The sequence below is a fragment of the Psittacula echo genome, assembly GCF_963264785.1.
Source record: "Psittacula echo genome assembly, chromosome: 3".
In the NCBI taxonomy this organism is placed as follows: domain Eukaryota; kingdom Metazoa; phylum Chordata; class Aves; order Psittaciformes; family Psittacidae; genus Psittacula; species Psittacula echo.
Window position 1 is genome coordinate 112,083,220 of NC_137736.1, and position 20,486 is coordinate 112,103,705.

The following is a 20,486-nucleotide window of genomic DNA, read 5'->3' on the forward strand; positions in this document are numbered from 1 at the left end:
GTAATCATAAGAATCACGTAAACTTCATATTCTCCAATAAATGCTGTTCTGAGCCTGGATTAATCTCTAAGAGTGGAAAGGAAACTGTCTTATGGAGTGTAGAAAGGCTCATCGGTCCATCTAAAAATCAATTTTCCAGAAGGACTGTTTGGTTTCCCAGAAGTTGCACTGTCCTACTTCTAAAATTTACCTGCCTCAGTGAACTTCCATATTCAGTCTGCCTCATGTCTCTTCACATGGTCTTGTTCATTCTTTCTCTTCTGCTGTTCTGGGACAGAGGTGAAACAATGCTATTTATAACACAGAAGTAGTCATCCAAACTATTCTCACAGTCAGCAGAGGTAAGTATGGTTTTATAGGGTAAGTGTGAATCATTTTTAGTCTGAGATTCATCTTTTCCTGAAGGAGATGCTTAGCATAGGTCAGATGACTGCTAGAGTTCATTTCATTCCATGGATTATGGAAAGAATTGAGAGTGAATAATTCATATTTGGATTACTATATTGGAGATATCTCTGGTTAGGTGAGCTGAATCTCACCCATGTAGTCTACATCTTATTAACCTGCAGCCTATGCGGTTGAAATATTTCTTCTTTCCTGCTTGTGCCATCTAGTTCTCACATGCTTTAGTTTTAGTTATTTAATCACATTACATAGTTTTATGCCATGTTATGTTTTTTGATGCAGAGTGCATTTCGATTGAGTAAAATAAAGTTTCACTGCATTTTAATTTCTCTCATACAATCAGCATCAACCCAAGTTATTTCTTTCCTGATTTCATTGCTTTTTGTTATATTGGCACTAGAATAACTCCCATCACCACAGAACATGAGTATTGTGCTGTCTTTCAGTAGGGTTCCTCAGAATACTTTACTGATTTATTCAAAGCTTGACTTTCCATGACTTTTGCAAATGGATATGATGATTGTGGTCCAAAAAACTATGTATTACTCCCTTCCATTGAAACAATCAATAACATGCGGGATTGACTGTAAGACGCAATGGAGTATTCAAGGGTCCTTAACATTACTGCTGATTTTATTCACTTTTAGCTAAGAAGAGAAATATTAACAGTATTTCATCAACCCAGGAAACTGACGTGGTAATTTTACTGATGATCACTGGAGAACAATAAAGAAAGGCTGACATTCTGGCAGATACTAATCTGCTAGATGATCACCAGGGAAACTAGTGTTGCAGCCCCAAACAATGCAACTCTGTAACTCAACTGAGCAGTAAAGTTATCTATAATAAAATACAAAGAAAGAAAGATATCAGTATAGCTAATAGGTATATTGAGAGACAGGGTGTAGCAAATAGTTAACATTTGGATTACAGCAAAAACTGCCGTGGCTAGTGCATCATAATGGTCTGTGTTTGACATTATTGAGCATGGATACTTGAAGAAATACAAAAAGCCCCATGAGCTACTTATGAAATGTCAGGTACATGTGGCAGACTTTGTTCTAGCATTGTCATTTTGAGATTTATGCCCTAAAATACAAGGATTATGTTCTTTATCACTGTATTTGCTGAAGCATCTATTAAAATCCTTGCTGTCTGCAGAAATGTTTGATTATTCTTTAAAAACTTGGAAAGTTCTTTTTATCTGAGTGAGACCTTATGGCCAATAAGTTTCATAGGCTTCCCTCTTTCCTAACCCATAAGGATTATGGATTAAGAGCCCACCTTGTCATCTCAAAGACCTCTCACAGTCACCGGAGCTGCTCTTAGGTTCCACTGAAGCTGTCTCTGCTTGTCCAGAGGCTGAACAAGCCCTGCTCCCCCAGCCTCTTGTCACAGAGCAGGTGCTTCAGCTCCCACCATCTTTATGGTCCTCCACGGAGCTGGATCCAGTTTATCTTATCTCTGTCTTGTACTGAGAGGCCCTAAACTGGATGCAATATCTAGGTGTTGTCTAACGAATGTGTCTAATGAATGAAAAGCCACTTTCTCCAGTCTCTGTTCTGATAGCCCAGGCTATCGTTGGCCATCTTTGCTCCCAGGATGTGCTGCTGGCCCAAGTGCCCACCAGAACCCCCAGGGTCTTTCCCACAGAGCTGCTCCTCAGAAGTTGGCCCCAGGCTGTATCAGTTCCAGGGAAATTCCTTCCCAGGTGCAGAATTTTGCACATATCCCTGTTGAATTTCTTAGGTTTCCTGCTGGCCAATTCATCCCACCTGTTTATGTCCCTTAGGATGGCAAACAGACTGTCCCACCCACTGTGGTATCAACTGCAGGCTTGATCAGAATGCAAATAATGTTATTATCAGGAAAAGAAGCATAGATTTTGTTGGAAAAGGGAGACATAGTTACTCAGTTGAATTCTAGATAGTTTTCTTGCATACTGTATTTTGAAAGGTGCTAACCAATCAGTACAGATTGCATGCACCTAGAACAGTGTCTGTATTTGTGGAGGAAAGGGGCAACATGCATTGGCAACAGGTGAAAGGAGAGGCAGGTATTTTAAGATGGAGAATAATGCTCTTTGTGGGGAAAAAAACCCACACCCAAACCAGAAATATAGTTTTCTCAATGGGAAAAGTTAAGTAAGGAAGAAGACCACTGAAGTGTGATAGCTAAGCTCTTTTTCTTACTGCTTATTTCTATTTTTTTATCAGTCTCAAGCTTTTTAAGAGGAAATTCGTATCATTGCAACTGCTGTTTGTTATTATTTCAGTTCTATAAAATTAAATTTTAGAGACTATCTCCCAGCACTAGCAGAGTTTCAGGCTATTGGCAGATTCCTCAGAAGTGATAAGAAGCAGTCTAGTAATAAGCTTCTCTTCAGCTAAATGTAGCATATACACTTTATATACTGTGGCTGTAAACAGGGTGTGGAGCATGAAGAAACAGTTTAATACTCCAAGTTTTCCTGCCAAATTCAAATTACAATGATTATGAACCATTACTTACCTCAGCAGAAGTAAATATTTCTGGTGATTATAATAACAGAAACATTTGAGACCACAAGCAGGATTTGATGCATGTCAAAAATCAACTGAATTTGAAGAAATATCTGTTGCTCTATAAAAGAAGGATAAGGAATCAAGGCATGGCTGAAGAATAGCTGGGTTTAGTTATTCTATGTGAAGTCTGTATATGTGATATAGGTAATCTATACATGCTAATACAATAAACCAAATAAACTTTGGATAGCATAATGTCTTTCCTCATACATGTACCACTGAAAAGTTTTCTTTTCTAAAGGAAAAGCATCCTTGAGCAAAGGATGGTTATGTAATACTTATGTATTTACTTTCTAGAGTAATCTTGTATTCACTTGTATAATATCAAGGTACACAGAACTGTCCTGTAGTTCTTCATCCAGAATTGCACTGTAATTTTTTTTCCCTGTGCCTTGTGAGGAAAAAAACAAAGAAAAATCTGGTCTTTAAATATATATATATATATATATATATCAAGCAGGTGCTGAAGGATGAATGTCACTTGAATGGATTTGGCTTGAGAAGGGCTCCATTAGCAGTTAATTTTATCTCAATGGGACAGCCAACTCAAACTAAAATCACTAGTGCAACCTGTATTAAGGGCTCTGTTTTACGGATGACAATATCCTAATGGTGTTTATTTCTATAGTGAAAACAATACAATTTTTTATTTCTATTTTATTTATTTTACAAAAAAGCATTTAATAGTCCATAGAGACAGTGGCATAAAGCATTTTAGGGTGAATAGCTACTAAATATTATAATCTTTAGGAGTAAGATAATAAACACCTATGCACTGCCATGAGTATTTTGGGGATCGGAACAAGAGTACACAAGTAGCCTTCAGAGGAAGGGGAACGATCCACAAGGCACTTGCTGTTAAGGGTGGATTTTCTACCTGAAGGAAGATATAAATTTTCAAATTTTTAGACCCTTTGGAGTTTTTTTTTACGTATTTAGTTTTGATCATAAGCAAAGAAGCCTTCTTGAGATGAATATAATTTAACCCGTTAAAAAAGGAACAACCCATAAACACATTTATGGCTCTTACGTGGAAAAAAAAAGGAAAAAAAAGTAATACTAATGAGTATTCCACTGTAACAGTTATAACACAAATTATGTATCAGGCTTTTACAGGAACCCTGCTGAATGAGACAGGGCTAAAACTAGAGCCAGTTCTCCCTCCAGCTACTTCTTTCAGTGGATGTAATGTTTCTTATTGCTGTAAGAATTTCAGATTAGAATTGCCACAAGAGTGACCCCCATGGTTACATTTTTTTATGTTTATTTCCAAGCTGTGCTTTGAAAAAGGTGCTAGCAAGATTCCTGAGACTTCTAGGATTCCTGAACTTTTTCGACAAAAATCTTTAAATTTGCCATTGCAGGTTTCACTTACAAATTGGTGCTTTCCCATATGTGTGCAACCCTGAGAAATGAAGTGTGACACTTCAGTTCCTTCATTGCTTCTAGAGGTTCATATACATAATGACTGGTGCATATTCATGCATTCACAAGGAAGAGTAAAGAAGCAGTGATATTATTTTGATACACCACATTTTCTCTTCTAAACTGTCACTGAATCAACACCCTGACTTTGTACCAGGATAACATCATTGAGCTACAACTTCCAGTTTCTCAGTTAAGTAACATAGCACAACACAAAGTTTAGCTACTGGTAATTAGAAGAGACCTGTTGGAGAGGCCCGGGGAAAGTTTATTAACCTCTGTTCTCTAGACACGTTGGAAATGGAGAAATTGCATTCTGACTACCAGATTGTCGTGGTTTAAGCCCAGTCCATAAATTAGAACCACGCAGTCTACTTCCCCCCTCACCCCCCCAGAGGGATGGGGAGGAGAATCGAAAGAATGTAACTCCCACGGGTTGAGATAAAAACAGTCCAGTAACTAAGGTATAACACAAATCACTACTGCTGCCACCAACAACAACAATGATAAGAGAAATAACAAGGGAAGAGAATACGATACCGCTCGCCGGAAATGAGCCCGACCGAAAAGAGGACGTGCCCTTCTGGGTAACTCCCAGTTACATCCCCTGGCATGACGTGCTGTGGTATGGAATACCTCTTTGGCTAGTTTGGGTCAGGTGTCCTGTCCCTGCTTCTTCCCAGCTTCTCCTCCTCCCTGGCAGAGCATGAGACTCACAAAGTCCTTGGTCAGAATAAACATTGTGACCAGCGACTGAAAACATCAGCTTTATCAGTATTATCCCCAGGCTGAAAGTCAAAAACACAGTGCTGCACCAGCTACTAAGAAGGAGAAAAACTGACTGCTGCTGCTGAACCCAGGACACAGATTCATCTGAAAATCATATTCCACCTAAAATTGGTATAAATAAGAATGTGTCTATAATACAATAACTTTAGATTTAAAATTCTATAATAAGTACTGTTCATGTCTAAAAGAGACATATAGTATCTACTGAGGACTAACAGAAGCTGCATATGTAGGAAATGACTTCCCAAAAGTAGAAGATATTTTTGTTTGCTTCCTGCTGCAAGTCTTAAGCACTGTCACTTTACAGTATTCAGCAGCATCAGGATATCTACCAAGAAGCTTTTTCTGATTTGTAGAGTACACACAACTATTCAATTTGTTGAGGACCTAACTGAAAATCTTTTGGGCATTTCCAATGGCTTTAGCTGGGTTTATAGAAGGCTTTAGAGAAGGCCTTTCTAATAGCAGTGTAAGTAGCTGCAGTGTTTCCTGACTTGTTTGTTAATGAAGAATAAAGCTTATATCCTATGTTTTTCAATAGATTATTCTAATTTTAAAATCTAAGTTCATCCTCACTTCTGTTCAACAGTGCATGTATTAATTCCCAGTTAATGAAAGCTCCAGTGAACCTGGACACGATAAATCAGCAAAAGGGGATGAAAAGTAGGTAAGAATATGTCAGGCTATCAGTGAGTGGCTAGAAATATTAAGAGCAGTAAGAAACGATAATTTAACTAGAACAAAAATGTACTAAATCTTAATAAAGTTTAAACTGTCAATCATATACAAAAATGGCTGAAATATTCAAAACAATATATATTTTTAAAAAGAAGCAGGATAATGTTTTCCAACCTTAGTGCAAAATATATTTTCCTGCATATGTATCTAGGAAGGATATAAAAATCAAATATATTATAAATAATGCACTATAATAGTCACATTGCAATGTCAAACCCTCAGAATTTAGTTTATCACATGGTAGAGATTTCCTCTCGAGTTTCATTACTGCCTATCATCATCTTGAAGAGCATCAAACAGATCTGACTGTTGCTATTTTTAACCACCTTGGTTAGTATGTTCTTTTTCTCTTAATTCTGTTGACATTTACTTGAATATTTATAGAGTAAGTTGCTCTCCGGTGTGCAGAGGGATTCCAGGATCTACCCAGAAGATAGCTGGGCATGAACTATCAGCAGTGTTGTTTTTTTGTGGTCCAACTCTTGATCCTAAGCCAAGACGTGAGAAATCCCTTTCTTTCTCATGCACATCTGACTCACTTGACAGGCCCAGCCTGAAATTCTAAAATGCAATGAAAATCTATATTGCTCTCGTTGCTGTTTCTGTTTTAATGTCCTAATATAACCTCATGAAGTTCAACAAGGCCGAGTGCAAGGTCCTGCACCCCAGTTAGTGTAATCCCAAAATTAATATAGATTCGGGTATGAATGGGTTGAGAGCAGCCCTGCAGAGAAGGACCTGTGGATATTGGTAGATAAAAAAATTAGACATGAGCTGGCAATGTGCACGTGCAGCCCAGAAAGCCAGCCATATTCTGGACTGCATAAAAAGAAATATGGCCAGCAGGTTAAGGGAGGTGATTCTCCCCCTCTACTCTGCTCTGGTAGGACTCCACTTGGAGTGATGCTTCCAGCTCTTGGGTCTGAAGTGCAGAAAAGACATGGACCTGAAAGAGTAGATCCACAGGAGACCCACAGCACTGATCAGCAGGATGGAGCACCTCTTCTATGAGGGAAAGCTAAGGGTTGGGATTGTTAAACCTGGAGAAGAGAAGGCTCCAGGAAGACCTTATTGTGGCCTTTCAATATATAAAATGGGCTTATAAGAAGGGTGAGGAGAGAGACCCCAAAAAGTAGTTGTGGAAAAAATTGGAAAATTTGTCAAATCTAATTTTAAAGGAGGACTGAACCAAGGTTAAAGTCTGATAGATAGTCAGCATGGAAATTTCAGCTTAAATGCTTAGTTGGGAAAATTCTTAGTAATGACTGAAAACAGGGCCACAGAATAATATATCATTAGACAGCCTTATCAGCTGTCATCACATCCAGTTTCAGCTACCAGGTTGGTTGCAACAGTCCTAACCATTCTCCTGGTTGTCCAGTATTAGTGCTAAAGGAACTTCATAGGGACAAGCACTTTAATGTCATGAGGCAGCTTAGGTCCAATTTTTCTGGCAGTACACAGATACATGGGGTAATGGGTACAAACTGGAACACAAGAGGTTCCTCTTAAACTTGAGAAGAAACTTCTTCTCAGTGAGGGTGACAGAACACTGGAACAGGCTGCCCAGGGAGGTTGTGGAGTCTCCTTCTCTGGAGACATTCAAAACCCGCCTGGACACATTCCTGTGTAACCTTATCTAGGTGTTCCTGCTCTGGCAGGGGGATTGGACTAGATGATCTTTTGAGGTCCCTTCCAATCTCTAACATACTGTGATACTGTGATACATACAATGAAACTTGAATCATGCAACTCATTCAGTGCATGCAATTTAGCTGTTAAATTAGTTTACACAGCTATGGAAATTTTGAAATGGGAATAAGCTAAGAAAATAAGTTTTTTTGCATGAGCATTTCAGGAGCATGATATGGTCCCAGATCTGTACTTGCTTACAGTGGTGTAATACAACTATCTCTAGTGGAAAAGTCATTCTGAATTTAAATTATTCAACATTTGTATTTAATTTTTGTATTTCACATCATAGATTCAGCACTTTTTGTAGTAACTGCTTTATTTCTATTCAAACTGGTTATATTTGTCCACAATTTTTAAGAAAGACAATGGATTTCCAGTATTATTCCTCCTGATTTAGAGATATTTTTAGCAACAATTTCTTAGCCATACAGAGTGTCTTTTTAACTTCTGATATTTTTCTCACTATGCCCGTGTATTTTCTTCCCTAGTTCTACATTTTTCACCAGCCATTGCAATATACTTGCCCATCCACTTGTCTTTGGAAAGACAACCTCCTAAACTACAGGAGTTGGCAACTCTACTTCTTGTGGCCAGAGATCCTGAGATATGCCATGTATAAAACTGGAGGCAGGCAGCAGTATTGATTGTTCCTACATGTTTTTTTCTATATACGATTTCTGTGAGGAGCTTCCAAAAGTGACGAGGGAGTGCTAACAGCTGTCTCAGCTCTCAGCTCATGAGAAATCCTCAGCTTCTTATATATATCCTCCTGCACCGTCAGCAGGAAAGGATAAGGTGCCAAACTTGGCAATGGACTTGTAGCAGGTTCTGTAGGTTTGATGATGGGAAGTACTTGCTCATATTGCTGTTCTAGATTCATGCTCTGGGTACATTTACCTGTAATGCTTAGTTTTTGGGATACTATTTCCAGTTCCGGAAATTACTCTGAAAAGACCTATATCTGCTAATATAAGTAGAATCCCTGCAGAAAGAAGAAGAAGCTGTATTTATTCCTCCTTCCTCAGTGCAAGCTTTCTTCTCATGCAAGCTTTCTTCTCATGCAAGCCTTTGCTGAAGCCTTTACTGGCATTCCTGTAGCACTGTGGGCAGGGTGAAAGCCAGATTAGTTGCATAGCTAAACCCAAATGAATCTGTGAGGACTGAGTCTGCTTGGGCATGTGTTAACAGACTGTGTGCAGAGCATGTTGCAACTGTGTGGGCAAGCAGAGTGCAAAACAATGCTGCTAATAAAGCTGCAGAACTTAAGGGCTTCAGTATTTCTCAGGTTGCCTTTAACAGGATCCAGTGGGCTTCTGTAATTTCTTTTGCTTTCGCTTGCTCCTGACGGAAAAGGAAATAAAGGATAAGAGAGAGATAAGGCCTGTCTGAAAAGACCAGAGGGATCATACTACTGAACTTGATGCCTGAAGGTAGGAAATTCAGTCAGGTAGCCTGCGTAGTAGAGAGAGGCCACAATTCTTATTTGAAAATAACAGAGACAGGTGCAGTCAAAAGTATGTAGCAGTAGCATCTATTTATTTGAAAATTATCCCTATACAAAGAAAACCTACCTGCTAATGAGAAGTCATAGACTCTCCACTGGTTTTTATGGTGATGTTCTGCTTTTTCTAATTCTCTTCCTGATATAATTTTCGAGCAGAGCAAACAATAATTATGAATTATAGTCATATGGTGCTATTCTTACCCAACAGCAAAATCAGCCAGGATGGTGTCAAAGCTGTAAGCAGTTTCTCATTTAGGAAAATAGAGTTTTCTGTATTACTGCTATGGGAAAATGTTGTCATCTCTCAGCTGATGGCATACACTATTCTAGATGTAATGATCTTCTTTGGTTATAATGGTGATGAACCACTATGCAATCACATGTCAGGTTTTGACTACACCTGTTTGCAAACTCAGGTAATTATGCTCCATTGCCTAGTTGCTTATTTTATGGATGTTTTGCTCCCACATTTTAAGCAATGATATTTGATTGCAGATAAGTAATGATAGGGTTTTCTTCTCTTTATCATACTTGAACATTTGATTTGTCTGATTGCTGCAGGTGGAAACAATAGGTGATGCGTACTGTGTTGCAGCAGGGCTCCATAAGAAAAGCCTTAGTCACGCTAAAGCCATTGCCCTCATGGCACTGAAGATGATGGAGCTTTCAGAAGAGGTTCTTACTCCGGATGGGAGCCCTATTAAGGTAACAGCTTTGCTCTTTATTCTTAGGTAGTCAGAGGTACATAGACCTGATTAATTCTGTCATGTTCTGTCAGTTGAAATTTGTTTACTGCTAGGAGAATTTAAAATTGTATCAATATATCACAGTCCTTTTTTATGGACATATATTTCACTGGTGCCCATCAACAATCATGTAAGATATGCCTTACTTTAGTAAGCCCAGTAGACCACACAGACTAGTTGTCACCTTGTCAAATGTGTTGAATGCCTGTTTGTGGCTGGAGGGTATTAAATGCACTCCTGATGCTCTTCCTCCAATTCAGTTTAGTGGGAGAAGAAAATTTGCATGATCCTTGACTGTCCCGTGCTACAAGCCAAAATACAGTATACAATGACAATAGAGAAATCAGTTTGGAAGTGAACTGAACTTCAGTACTAGGGTAGGGGCACTCAGAGTTTTGTGGCTCTAAGGGACCACATGCCTCTTTTCTGAATAGTTATTGACCAGTATAGAAGAACAATGTATAGACTGGGTGCTTTTTCTCAATTGTAATGTGCTTCCTTCCCACGCTACTCCAGTTCCTTCTCCTAGTCTGGTATAGGATATAGCAGGAAGTGGAAAACAGCATGTCCCTTTGTGCCATTTTGAAGTTCCACTGGTGTTCTGCTTTTCTTAATCTTATATCAACTTTGCAGCCTCTGGTATTTGAAATTGGTATTGTTTAGGTCAGAGATGGAGATTCATCACAGAAGAAAAACCATGGAGATATATATGTGCCTTTCTTTTTCAAGAGTTAGCTTACACATTGTTTTCATTAAGTGTATTCACTCCTATTTGTGGTTAAGTTGTTTTTCCCTTTTGTTTTCAAAGAAAATGTGGGTATTATGTGGAACAATTATTCAGCACTGTCTAAAGCCTGTAACAAAAGCCGTATGAGAATGGATGAGAAGGCTGGACAGATTTCCCGTATGATTTACACCATAGTTGAAATGCACTTTGTAAACTGATATTCCTCATGTCTGTTGACAAAAGAGGACGCTGCTGATTTTTTTTTTTTCTTTTTCTCCAAATACTAAAAGACTGTTTTGAAGGTTTAAAACTAGACAGAAAGAAGGTAAAGTTTTTAAACATGTATTCAGGGATGTGACTATGATGCTCCTTGAGCAATCAGATTCTGCATTCCAACTCTTTCTATTAGTTAGGTCGTATCTTGAACTATATTCCTTGAATTCTTTATGTATGATGAATTAAGAAATATTTAATCCAAATGAATTGTGCTGCCCAGAAGGGAAAATGTGGATGCAAGGCAACCAAGCTAGAAATTCCATAAAGTATAGTATGGAAGCAAAATATTCAAATGCAAATATATTGAGTTCTGGATGAAATATTTTTATTTTATACATCAATGCTGCTGATGATATTATTTTTAATGTCAACATAAAATACTTAATTGATTATTGAAAAAATGTCCACATATTCAAAAGAATAACTTACGGAAAAATGTCTGAGACTATGGATCTTGAAGAAACTTTTTTTAAAGCTTCATGTGGACATTTATCAAACACAGAATAAGCATTAAAAGACAAATATCTGAAGATAAGAAGGCATAGTGTTTTCAAGCTGGTATTAATTTAATCCTATTTACATAGATTTTCTAGATTGCTTGATGATTTCTCTATTTTTTCTGTGTCTCTAGCTGATTAATACATTCAAGCTACACTGTCACATTCTGGAAGAGCTGTCTTCCAGATCTTCTCCATCTTTTCACTTTCTTTTGAGTGATTGCTGCAAATATGGGGAAATTTTGAAGGTGTATGGTTTACTCTGAGAGTCACAGTTTGTGACTGTTTTCATTACCACCTGTAACCTTTTCAGAAAATTTCTCCTGATTTCAGTGGCTGCATAAGAAACCCTATACAAAAAGACTATCAGGACAGTTCAAAGGAAAAATGCCTGCAGAGAATAAAATGCTGAGAATAATCAAATATTTTCAAAAGTACTAATAAACTTCTTTTAGAATTCAGAAGAAAAACGTCAGTTCATCATACTTAAGCTGAAAGTAGAGGTACTGAGAAGCTCCTCAGTGGGTGTTAATTGTTCTGTCTTCAATTTTAGGTGCAATAGATTTCAGGGCAAGGGATGGTGATATCATAGACTGTTGTTACTTTTGTACCTAGACTGGTAAATTGTGTTTAAAAGCTTGTCTTTCACAGCAGCATCTTGATTTGATTTAAAATCTATTAAGTCTAGTATTCCTCTCACATGTATGTCTGCCCAGTAAAACAATTGAAATAAGGACTTTTGGAGAAGTCTACTTCAATTCGTCCTAGTTTAGGTGTCTACTCTAGGATGAGATGAATCATGCCCTAAAAATGTGTTTTATCAGTTGTCTGTAAGGCAAGTTTATGGACTTAGCCTAAATGTGGATGTCTACAGCATAAACTTCTACACTTTGTCAGATGAGTCCTCCTACAAATGGCAAAGAATGCATAGCTTTTCTTAGTGGTTATGTCAATGATCGTCGTGGTTCAAAACATATGCATTATTTCTAAATTGAGGTGGCATGACTTTACCTCAGATCTCAGTGATCCCTATTTTTGTTAGCTGCCAGCTTTTCACTTAAAAAAATGTGAAGATGCCCATTGTGCCATAGATTCCCATTAACAAATGTTTGGTGTGTATAATAATGTCTCAAACTGTGTCAGTTCAGATTGGTGTTAAGTGTTTGGGCAATGCTCTTAGATACGTGATTTAACTTTTGGGTTGCCTTATATGAAGTCAGGAGTTGGACTTGGTTCTGTAAACTACCTGAAGTTTAAGGAACCTCTATATATGTATAACAGTTAGTATGGACTCAGCTCATGACCAATAGTAGGAACTTACTGTGCAACACATTTTACAATTGAGCCTTTCCATTAAATATTTAAATATTCATTAGCATTAGATGCAAAGTGCACAATGTAGACTGTAAGACATTTATAAGTGGCCTGACTTCTAAATAGTCAATGAAATTGTACTATAACATGGTTACTTTGGGCTGGTCCTGTTGATAGGATGACAAAACAAGCACAGTGTTTTGAATATATTTTGACCTTAATTCTTATCTGTGATTCATGTTAAACAAGCACAAGTCATATTTCCTGAGTCCTTGCCAAATAGGTTGAATATAGAATGCTGACACAGCTTTTGTTTTCTTGTGTTGAAAACCCTGCATCAGTATTTGAATATTTGAAAAGAACTTGAAATCAGAGGGCAGTTTTCCTCATGCCCAAGATTTGGTATCTTTGACAGCATTCATGAGCTGCTGTGACTAAATTCCAACTTTATTCTTCAGGATAGTCTAGTAGCTATTTTGAAAAGTAAGACAATTACTTCAGTAAATCTGAGGCAATTTTTCAAAACATAATTCCTGAAAATAAGGGACTTTCTGATCTCAGGACTGAAAAAATGGGTTCTGTCTTCTACTCATTCTCTTCCAGACTGGCTGATAAGCCCTGATTAAATACGAAGAAATTATTATCAGCCATTTTATATAATACATGACACCACAGTTATTTGAAGTTTGATTTCTCTTATTAGGCTGATAGCTACAGCAGTTATTCTGTTTCTGATTGTGTTTTCTACTACGAAGCAAACATGCTAAACTCTCCTTAGTGTTTGCAGATGATTTCTTTTCCAGAAGCATATCTCTTGTTTAAGCTCTCTGAAGTCAGCAAGGGAAACCACGAGTTCAGTGCTATTCCCTAGGTTTTTGACGTGTGACTGATACAATGCATGTTTAAGAGGCTCATTACGTAGGGGGAACATTTTTTTAGACAATGTCATAGTGAATCTGAGTTTTCCTGGTTGCAGACGTCAGCTCTAGGGAAACCTAACTGCAAATAGGAAATTTAGTGATTTGTATTTGATGATTGTTCAATTAGATGTATCTAGCTTTATGATTATGGTTTATGGAATATATGTGTTTTCTAAATTACTTCAGATTTAGGATAGGATTTAGGATATATTTTGTTCTCATCTCATGACTAAATTCACCAGAATGCAGTTATTTACTTTTTGTAGTTATTGATGTGCTCATTCCTGTGATAGCAATGTATGTCTTATTAAATGACACTTAGTGACTCAGAAAGCTCGGGAAAAAAACTTAAATGAGCTAATTAAAAAATACCATATCACATAACTGGGAATTTAGGGTAAGATTTTCACCTATCAAGTGCATTTGCAGATGATCAAATTAAGATTTTTATCTGGGTACAGAGTTATCATTTGAAAGTGTTCATTAGCAATCACAAAAATACCTTGTTTGTACAACCATGTGCACCTAATGAAAAATTTGCTCCTTAGAGCCATGCTTGTGCGACCAGTGAAGAGTGATGGACCTCAGGATGGCAACAAGGTGTATGAAGCAGCTCTGGTTTATATCCAGGTGATACCCCTGACCCCTGAGTCAGAGCTCACGGTGTGCTGTTGGGAGCACCATGGTCTGCAGCTGACATGTACTCAGGCACTTGACACTTCCAGCAGAGCCAAAGGCAGCGGAAAAGCATAAACACAATGGAGACCGAGACTACACTCCTTATATTTGTGTGAATAGCCTGTGATTTGCAAGGTGCTGAAAAAATTGTTTTGCAGAAAGAGAAAGTGAGCTATAGGATATAGCAGCCTCCACAAATTCTATCATCAGTCTGCTCTTTTCAAAAGAAATATTTGTAACAGATAATGGGCTGATCATTCTTCTGTGAGTGATGGAGAAATCTTCGGGTCTCTGTAGGAATGTTTTAAAACTCAGTTCTATTTGAGGCAAAATCCCATTACTTTGGCATGAGCTAAGGCCTTAGTACAAAAGAAGGGCTTGTGGCTTATCAGTGCAAATAGAATTGGATGTACATTTATATATATTATGTACATTTATATATATAGCAGCCTTCCAGTGTCTGAAGGGACCTACAGGGATGCTGAAGAGGGACTCTTCATCAGGGACTGTAGCAATAGGACAAGGAGTAATGGGTTCAAACTTAAACAGGGGAGATTTAGGTTAGATATAAGGAAGAAATTTTTTACTGTGAGGGTGGTGAGACATTGGCACATGTTGCGTGAGGAAGTTGTGAATGCTCCATCCCTGGCATTGTTCAAGGCCAGGTTGGATGGGGTTTTGAGCACCCTGGTCTAGTGGAAGGTGTCCCTGCCTGTGGCAGGGGGTTGGAACTAGATGAGCTTTAAGGTACCTTCCAACCCAAAGCATTCCAGGATTCTATGACTATGTTTTCAGTGAAACTCTCTTTAGTCCAGAGGTGCTCATTTGATTGAGGCTCTGTACAAATAATTATACATACTGCCCTATGACTGTAGTTTGAAAATATTGATTTAAGACTACCTCCTACATTTAAGTGAGTGTTACTTGAATTTAGGATATGCTTCCAATTTTACTACATTTTTTTATGTAAAGTGGAGGTACATTAATTTTAATAGCAAAAGATAATGCTGTAAGAAGAATTCTCCAGAGCATTCAACTCATTCAACTTTAGAGATAAAGGTCATGTAGATCTCATTTGATGTGCTAAAACCCACATGATATTATTGCCAGCATCACTTTTTATCATGCTTCAAATCTTGTCTAATTAATGTGCAGTATATATCTCAAAGAAACAGAAAGGCTTCTTTTTCAGTTTATTGTTAAAAAGGCTGTGCTGGCAGAGCATACCTAGTTTTGACTAATGAGATTTCCCAAGAGGTTGTTCTTTAAGATTATCTGCTTACTTTTATAGTGCGTGAAGGTGCCCTGATGTGAAGTGATACAGGGTTGGGAATACACAGGAGAAAAGTAAACATTTTACATGAAGCTGCTGCTGAAATTAACTACAATTATGTAGATTTGTTGTGTAAATGTGATCCTGTCTAACACATAATGATTGAGCCCTACCACAGTAATTCAAAGCATGTTTTAAAATATGTTCCTCTGCAGCAGAAGGATGTCCTGTGTCTTTTAAATGATTATGTTACAATGACATTAGAATTAGGCCTATAAATACTGTAATCAAAAACTCAAGCAAATACATACCCTCACCTTTCTTTTTGCTCACCTGCTAATGACTAGGTCATGAAATAGTCTAAACAGTAGTGCAGAGAATATCTAAGTGATATACATTCAGTTAATTTATTCTCAGCTGAGTTAGATGGGACCTTGTCAGGTCCTTGGCTATGTGTCTGCAAGGCACATAGCCTGGTCCTCGGCTCAGTTGTTTCTTTATTATCAACATAGAGTGCTTGATGCACTTGCAGCTTCTACCTTTCAAATGTGCATTGCTAAACTTATTTTATTATTGGATTTATAAGCTGCATTCGAACAGTGTAGTCTGATATTAGCGCTATCAACACAAGAGCCGGTCTTCATCTATCAGCTAGAGGAAGAACGGCATGGTAGAAGGACCACTTCATGTGAGGGATTAACCTCATCTAATTTCAAACACTGACAGTGTGAACAGCTACATCTAAAGCTGTTACTGTAGCTCCCTCTTTAAATCTAGAGAGTAAAGCTATTTTAGTCTGTATTCATCTGACACGCTCTCAGTGGCTACTTTATAATGAAATATTTGAATGAATATTTGCCAGATAAGTCCTACCTCAAGGGTGAACAGGCTAATAAGCTCTCAGATGGATGATCATACTGGAAGGAGCTGGACTGAAATACAGGTTTAAATCTTTGTTCAGTCACAGCCTTTTCATTTTTATTTTAGATGTTATCCAGACTTTCTATACTTCAACTTCCCATATATAAGTGATAAATAATGTTTTACAAATGGAACCTTTTCTGTAACATGTCTCACCCATGTGACTTTACAGCCATGCAACTGAATTAGTTTCAGTTTGTTGTTTATTTAAATACCTGCAGTCTTGATGACTGTGACAATGAAAGCCCGTTTAATAAACCTCTAATCTCTGCTTGCCAAGTGGTAAATTTTAATAAGCATGGGCTTTGCCTCATGAGTAACGGTACAGAAGAGACAAAAGGGCTCTGTGGATTGTAATGGCTCATGTCCAAATTGAGAGTGACACACTTTTCTAAGTAACATGAAAACAGGCGATGAATTTTAGTGCACGTAGCATCTTCTGCCAACTCATTAAGTATTCCCCTTTGCATTACAGTAATGTGGCACTTGGGACCAGAATACAAGTAGAATAAATGTGCCCAAATTTGCTTGAATGTATGGGGTTTTTTAGTTTTGAAATGAAGGGGCCATTCCCAGGGACCAGAATACAAGTAGAATAAATGTGCCCAAATTTGCTTGAATGTATGGGGTTTTTTAGTTTTGAAATGAAGGGGCCATTCCCAAACATACAGTGAGGAAGAATGGTTTAGTGAGTGTTATCTCTGTAATCCTTATCAGTGTTTTTTGCATTGCTTCTAATTCAGATTGTGGTGTGTTGGTTTTATAACAGTTTAGTGGTCCTCACCAAATGTATATCTTTACGTAAGCTGTAAAAGGATGTCTGCTTTGTTTTAAATTGTGAAAGGCTGACTTCTGATGCAGTCCTGTGCGACAAGCTGCCGAGTTACTGCAATGCTCCTTGCTCCATTTGTAGTCTCCTAAGAACTTTGCCTTGTACTTAATAGCCACATTGGACTCTGGAATGTATATAATATTGTATTTCAAGCTGCATAACTTCAAATTAGAAATTTCCTGGTGTTAAAAGATCAGGAACAGTTCCACAAAAGAAACACATTAATAGACTTTTTACTAAAAAATACCAACAAACCAGTGCAAGAATTCTTAGTTTCATGCGCAATATTAGGGCAGCACAAGTCCTTTGGAGAGCATTCAGAGCTGCACGTCTCAGGGGGAAGTTTGGTACTTTTTCTTGAGAGCATGCCTGGGAGGTGGTGAGCTAAAGTCAGCCTTGATGATGGCTCCCTGGACTTGAGGAGAGTTCATACCTCAGTTCAGCCCAGTACCTTTGGAAATGCGAAATGAGAGGAGCTGTTCTGTATTGAAGATCAGCTTCCAAGGCATTTGGGAAACTGCAGGTTTTGTTAGACTACCCTAAGAGAAAATTTTCTTTCCTCAGCCCTCCAGTCATTTTACTCAAGTGCTTCCTTTTGTGTGATTTCAATAATTAGCAATTGCTTTAAAAAGACGAAACCACACCCGTGATTTTCAACTTCTGTTCTTTTGAAGGGGCTTTTTCTTATCCAGTTACATGTTGCACTCACTGTATGACAGCATTACTGTGTTTGTGCTAAAATAACAAGGGTAAGTGGGGTTTAATATGACTAGTGGGTGCACAACAGCAGCTTTGTGGAAGAGGCTGGTTTGAAAAATTAGACTGATATTTATTCTGAAAACAAGGAGGTTTCCCAAAGAGTTGGTTGTTCCTTCAGGTAACATGCATTTATTGTTTTAGTCCGGTATTCAGGTAAAGTCTGTGGTAGATGATAAAGGTAGATTTTCAAAGTTACCAGCTACAACATAAGGGTCAGCCTGTTGTGCACGCTATTGCAGGGCAGGGGCATGATATCAAGATTGGCCACCTGCTGTAAGCCCAACTTGAATTAATTAGAAGGCTATGAAGATATTATTTTTCTGACTGCTGGCACGAAGATACCTGAAAGACAAGCAGAGAACTAATTAATAATCTGAGGACCACTGGGAAGAGGTTTTGTCTTTGGACCTGGCCATTCTCCTCTCATGCCATGTTTTCTCTGACATTATTGTCCTGCCAAGTAAGAAGCACAAGCACCTTTCTATCTGTACTTGTCTTTATGGCAAAGATAAAGCAGGTTTGTAGAAACCAAGGTAGTTACTCAGGGCACCCTGTGGACTTTTCCACTGTTTATAAGTTCATAGTGACTAGTACACGATCAGAACTCTTAGTGACTCGCAGTATTTAGATTTAGCTGAGTATAGAAACACCTCTGTAATGCAGTCATATGTTCTATTCCCTAAGGCAGAGATAACCTTACTATGAGGGCAGCACCTAGTTTGTAACTTTGTACTAATGCCTTGCAGTGAGCAAATACTTTCAATTCCCTCTCCAGGTGATATAAATACATGCACAGGGAAAAGTTGCAAGAGTTTTAAGATCTTGATTTCCTGCATGGGATTTGTGGCCACAGGATGTGCAGCTGGATGGTGGGGTTAGGTTTAAGGTCATGGTGTGACATGTCTCCCTACTCTGATTCTCACGATTCAGCAGTTGTTCCAGACACAAATGCCTTCAAGTAATACTCCAGATGTCTGGCTAGTAGTAAAGCTGGTTGGGAATTTTCCATGGAAAGCACTTTATGGCTGAGAACACTGAATGTTTGAACCCAAACACTTCCATAGAAATGTCTTGCCACATTGTCATCAAGCAAATTTACCAGATTTTGGTAAATTTCTGATCAAAGAAAAACCTGCTCCAGAATAGTTAATATATTAGTTGCTAGGGCAGCCACCTAGGAAAAAAAAAACAAACAAAAAACCCACCCCACACCAAAAACCCCCCAAAAAAACAAAACAAGAAAACAAAACACAAACCCGCCAAACCCTGCATTCTTAATTATCTAGGATGCAAGATATTCTCTGATACTGTTTTGCCCCAGGGCTTACGTTGGGGCACTTTGTGCAGCTGCCAGAACTTCACATTCTGGTTCTGGCTGTTCCAGTCACTGGAGAGCTTCCATGCTGAAGCTGAAATTTTCTATTGTTGTTGTTGCACTTGACTCTGCATTCAGACAAAAAGGAAGCAATAATAACAAGAGCAACAGCAACACAGCTCACCAGGTGAATAAATAATTAAATCTGTGGTGTACACAGGAGTTCCAGGAGGTTGACATTGACATGACTCTTTACAAAGGGAACAATGGACTAAAATCTTTAGAAAGTGAGAATTGCCATGTGTATAATGATGTTGTGTATTTATATAAAAAGGACATAAAGCCATATATTTTAAAGTTATCCATGAACGTTTAAAGAATTAGGCTAGGGAACTCAAGGTAGCTGAGTGATGAACATTTCTCCTAAGTCATAAATGCCTGTTTTCTTCTTCCTTCAGTGTGTCTTCCTGTCATATGAAAATTAAAAGTCAGGTTTCTTCTGTCAACTACAAGACTATTTTTTCGTATCTCCTGAGATGGAAAACATTAAACAAAAAATAAATAAAAATAGTGATATGAGATAATACAAACCAACAAGGACTCACAGAAGTTAAGCAGTAATGCACTGATAAACAAGCACAGATTTTGCATTAAAATCGTGCTTTATTGGCTTTTATGCAGTCTGACCACATAAGCATGAACAGAAAATGCTGCTATGCTTGAATTGCCACCTCACTGAATTAATAGGCACAGATGATCCCAGAGGCCTCTGAGTGGAATTTAGAGGGGAAAATGCCTTGCCCTTTGCAGCTGTAGATGTGGTTGCTACCTGAGCATCTGTTTCCAGCTGCTGAGATGCTGCCAGGCAGCTGCTGCCCTGTGCTGCATTGCTACAGCATCTGCCTCCCCCTTCAGTGACCAAGCCGTCTGCACCTGCCTTTTAGTCTGATTGCTCTGAAATGAAGGAAACCTCTTCTGTCCAGTGCTAGTGATATTTTATTACTGTCATCTCAGTTATGGACATTCTTTTCTAAACTGGGCAATATGTTTGTTTCAGAACCACCGTTACATCAATCCTGTCCCGTCATTTTCTTTCTTTCACTTCCAA

At 38.2% G+C, this 20,486-nt stretch overlaps 1 protein-coding gene across 1 annotated transcript in view; it reads left to right on the plus strand.

The window, feature by feature from the left end:
• The window catches only part of GUCY1A2 (guanylate cyclase 1 soluble subunit alpha 2), a gene marked incomplete at both ends in the record, with an annotated part of 146,158 nt that overhangs the window by 90,745 nt on the left and 34,927 nt on the right, over positions 1-20,486 (plus strand). Inside the window, one exon of the mRNA XM_080613839.1 lies at positions 9,682-9,825. Within this exon, the coding sequence (XP_080469965.1) occupies positions 9,682-9,825 (144 nt within the window). The remainder of the gene's footprint in view (positions 1-9,681; positions 9,826-20,486) is intronic.